Below are 4,605 nucleotides of genomic sequence, written 5' to 3' on the forward strand. Positions count from 1 at the left end.
GATTGGTAACATATCATATCTCCCAATTTCTTTTACATAAATTTATTTAGAATAAATATATTAATTAGTCCATAGATTTCTTAAGTGAATTTGGGAATCTAAACCTCTCTCACTAGTAAACTTTCACCATATATTAATTAGTCCATAGATTTCTTAAGTAAACCTCTCTCACCGAGTAAACTTTCACCACTCTAAACATTCCTGCTCTCATGACCTAAAACCTTTCTCACCAGGCAACTTTCACCAATCTAAACATTCCTGCTCTCATGACCTAAAACAAATGATCAACAAACCTATCTCACACCATCAATTTTCAGGGACTTAAACATTCCTCATCTCATGACCTAAAACAAATGATTGGCAAACCTATAACTTTCACCGACTTAACTTTCACCGACTTATCTGACCTAAAACAAATGATTGGCAAACCTATCTCACACCGTCACCGATTTAAACATTCCTCACCTCAATGACCTTGACCCGAAACAAGGTTGCGAGAAGGTCTCGAGCTGAAGAATCTAGAAGCTCTAGAAACACAATATTTTTAGATCTACACTGAAGCAGAAGCTGTGGGGAAATTGGTTTTGGCCCGTCTCATCCTTAAAAATTTAGGGTTTCGTAATATTTCTTCTACAACTCTGTCCGTTTTTCCTAGGTAAGTCTGAGGCTTTTTTGAGGACTCTGCACACGGCAGGATTTTTTTTGGTTTTGTTTTATCTAGAACAGTTCTGTTGTTATCCGTTAAATAAACGTATTGGTTCTATGTTTTCATCTATCGCTGTTTTCGTATATGATATTAATCTAACACCTATTATGAGATCTTTTGTTTCATTTTTACTATGGAGCGGTTGTGCCGTGGTTTGAATTTCAGAGGTGATTTCTGAATGTTTTATATTTGTTTTCGGTTTTGTTCTGTACACATACAAGTTTTAGGGTTTTATACAATCTGAAGGAATTAAAGATGAAGATGATAATGATCACATGTAGAAAAAAGATATGGTGGCATTGATTTGGATTCCTTATGGGCATTCTTTACACCTCCTAACCTAGATTAAGCTTAGCAAATGTTTTATTCCCGTGTTAACCTTCATGGCGCCTAAGGATCTAGAAATATAGCAGAAGATAGAAACTAAGGACGGACCTATAATAGATTAACTAGATTGGCCCCATTTATATGTGAATGTCAACACAGGTAATCTATTCATTCTTTCTTGGTTTTTGATTTACTTTCTAGGGTGGTACTTCATTCTTTCTTGTGTGAATGCCAACACAGGAAATGGTTTTTGATTTACTTTCTAGGGTGGTACTTCATTCTTTCTTGTGTAAATGCCAACACAGGAAATGGCTCCCAAAGTAGTGCTGAAAAAGTCTGGGGTGGCGCTGAAGACGGCAGCCACAGTAGCAAATAAGGAGATGGAAAAAAAGCTGGCCAAAGCTGTGAAAATGACAATGGCGGCACAGAAATCTGGAGCCTCAGGAGAGCAGAAGAAGGTGGTCCCAACTGTGGTGGAAGCGAAGGCCAAGAATAGGAAAAGGAAGATTAGTGGAGAGCAAAAGAAGGTGATCCCAACAAGGGTGGAAGTAGAGGTGGAAACGAAGGCCAAGAATAGGAAGAGGAAGAATAGTAGAGAGTCATACAAATGTTATATCTTCAAGGTGTTGAAGCAAGTCCATGCTGATGTGGAGATTTCCAGCAAGGCCATGGCCATCATGGACAGCTTCATCAATGACTTCTTTGATAACTTGGTGAATGAAGCTTGGAAACTGGCCAAGCATGCCAAAATGAACACGATCACATCCAGAGAGATTCAGGCTGCTGCAAAGCTTCTCATTCCCGGAGAACTGTCTAAGCATGCCGCGTGGGAGGGTAACAAAGCCGTCGCCAAATTCCTAGCCTAGTTTTATATTGCCTGTTTACTTTACTGGTTACCAGCATTATAAGTCAGTTTGACTTCAATAGGTTTTTTTCTGTAAGTTATATTGCCTATTTACTTAGTTTTCTGGTACAGGCCTTAGACACGGCGTATTGATTTTTCACAGCAATTTCCATTTATTTTGGAAAAATATTAATATATCTATAAGTAGATATCTTTGTGATAAGCCTGTTCTAATTTATTTTACTACTGTCAATAGATTCTTGATCTATTGGTGAAGTTGAAAGGTTCTTAATGAAGAAAACTTTAAATAAATTGGTTTAGAATGTGTTGAATGTAAATGTATTATCATATATCTTTTTCTAGTCTTTATGATGTGTGGAATGTAAATGTATTAGACAAGTTTTCTCCATTTTGATGAGAAATGAAAGATAAATGTATATGACAATTAGTGTCCTCAAACTGTACCATATCTTTTTAACCTTAATCATAATATATTAAACAAATCCTAAACAAAAAAATAAGAGTGCAAAATACTTTCCAATTACAATTAATTTTTGGAAAACAACACAGCCATGGGTACAAAACCGGTATGATAGCCATGGGGACGAAGACAACCGGTATGAGTATGAGTCTGAGTAGCATCCATGTGAAGATGCTGTTACGTGTAGATGCTGTTACGATGGATAGATGCTGTTACATGAGATTAATGTTGATTGGATGCGTTGGTGTTATGTATAATAGATGTGTTGGTGTTGGCTCGGAAACTGTGTTGGTGCTCTATTCGTTAAGGAGCGCTATCCAGAAAGGATGGCACATTGGACAGATGGCCCGCTATCCATTAACCGAATTTTCTATTTTCTACTTTCTGTCCCGAAGTTGGCTACAATGATTCCCTATCGTTTCAAATGCATGCATAAATTGGTATTCAACCAAAAACCAACAAGAACTATCAGCAAGAACAGGCAAGCAAAAGCAATCGAGACTAATCCATTCGTGCATTACTCGAATAAAAGGGCCCACACGTAAATCTTCAACGTCAAAGGTTATACGATTTATAATCAAACCGCGGAGAGATTAGAAGCCCAAGTACCTTCTAGAACCCTGAACCCATCTTTGATATTGGTGCCTGACTCAACAATCGAGGATAATAAGCAATAACCATAATAGCACCAGATCTCTATGTCGAGGGTTTAATTGAAGATGGAACTTTTTTCTGAATTGCGTGTGGATTTTGACTATGGAATAGGATAGGGCTTTTGAGATTAAGGTCATAAGATGTTAAATTGTCGCTTGGATAAACCTTTAGAGGTAACTGAATTCACAAAGGTGGAGGTTTTGGTCCCTGATTTGTTATTGTGTACTACCATATATGGTTTCTTCCCAATTGCAGATTGTGGACACCTAATTTTAAAAAACATATCGAAGCAATGCCATTCTCAAATAATGTCAACGAAGGGAAGAATCTGGCATAATAAGTGCTCGATTACCGTAGAATATTAGAGCAGGCTTACAGAGCACAACAAGAGTAGCGGCTTGGCAAAGTATTGTGAAAATGGGTAATGAAAAGATTGTTCATCCTATACCATAAAGATACTTGCATGGGGAAGTGTGCATTTATATAACCTCACGACGATGAGGCCTCTTTGATGGACATGATTGGTATCTCACATTTCTCCTGGCCAAAGAAAAGGTATTCCCCATTGGTCGTGTTACATTCCATTGCTTCAACTGGGTTCTATTTCAAAATGGAGCCAAACGGTCAACGGTCCCAATATGATCGCTTCAATTTAATTAATCTATTTAATGCATGTCTACAAAAAGCAAAGACAACCATTGTAGTGCTCGGAGAGAAAGAGCTACATTTGGCAGCCATGCCAGCCAAGAATCAAAGAAATGAAGTATCAATTGAAGAAAAATGAAATAAACACAGAAAAAAAGAGGTCTTTGACACATTGAATGCCAGCTAAAAATAGAATAGATTTCATGCATAGTCATGCACAATTCTAGTTCTCTTTTTTATGCAAATTATATATATTTTTAAACATATCTTAAACCACAGATCTCCTCATACAAGTGGGAGAAATTACCAAAATTCTATTTTCATCTCATGCAATGAACTATGGGACACTACAGTTGATCTCATGCATGTGGAGAAATTATAATTCTAACATTCTCCCCCTTAATTTCAACCACTAATTGTTTCAACACAAAAGAAACAATTGTTTCTTCTTTTGATTTCAACAAGCTTTGCTTCCACTTCTTCCGATTCCCCCTTAAATTCACGTACAAATTATTTCAGCACAAAAAACAATTGTTTCTTTTTTCAATTTCAACAAGCTTTTCTTCCACTTCTTCTGACTTTTGGGGGCTTCTAAATCCTTCAAGAACATTGAGACCTTTGCTAAGACTTTCTTTTGACTTCCTCACAAAGTGAGGGCTTCACCTTTTTAGAGTTGACTTTGAACTTGGCAAATCATGTCAGATCTTTTAAGGGTCGGCTTCACCTTCGAATGATGACTTCTATATTGACAATATGTTTGAATTTCAATGACTTTGATAACACTTTTCCCATTCAACTTGGGAGGCTTCCCTTATTGAAAAGAAATATTATAAAATAAACATGATGTTCACCGATATTCTTTGATGGCTTCTAGAAACAAACATCTCACCTCTTTAATTTCCTTAGGTGTCTTTAAAACTACAGTCTCTTGTTGATCAAGTTTAAAGC

At 36.8% G+C, this 4,605-nt stretch overlaps 1 protein-coding gene across 1 annotated transcript; it reads left to right on the forward strand.

The window, feature by feature from the left end:
* The first annotated feature begins 441 nt into the window (after positions 1–441).
* Positions 442–2,128, forward strand: LOC131036031 (uncharacterized). Its single transcript, XM_059213694.1, has 2 exons — positions 442–655; positions 1,339–2,128. The coding sequence occupies exon 2, from the start codon at positions 1,342–1,344 to the stop codon at positions 1,897–1,899; it is 558 nt and encodes a 185-aa protein (XP_059069677.1). The 5' UTR covers positions 442–655; positions 1,339–1,341; the 3' UTR covers positions 1,900–2,128.
* Positions 2,129–4,605: the final 2,477 nt, after the last annotated feature.

This window comes from Cryptomeria japonica, chromosome 10, assembly GCF_030272615.1.
Source record: "Cryptomeria japonica chromosome 10, Sugi_1.0, whole genome shotgun sequence".
NCBI lineage: Eukaryota > Viridiplantae > Streptophyta > Pinopsida > Cupressales > Cupressaceae > Cryptomeria > Cryptomeria japonica.

Coding starts and splice junctions, on each gene's coding strand:
- LOC131036031 (XM_059213694.1), top strand. CDS start 1,342: ATGGCTCCCAAAGTAGTGCTGAAAAAGTCTGGGGTGGCGCTGAAGACG.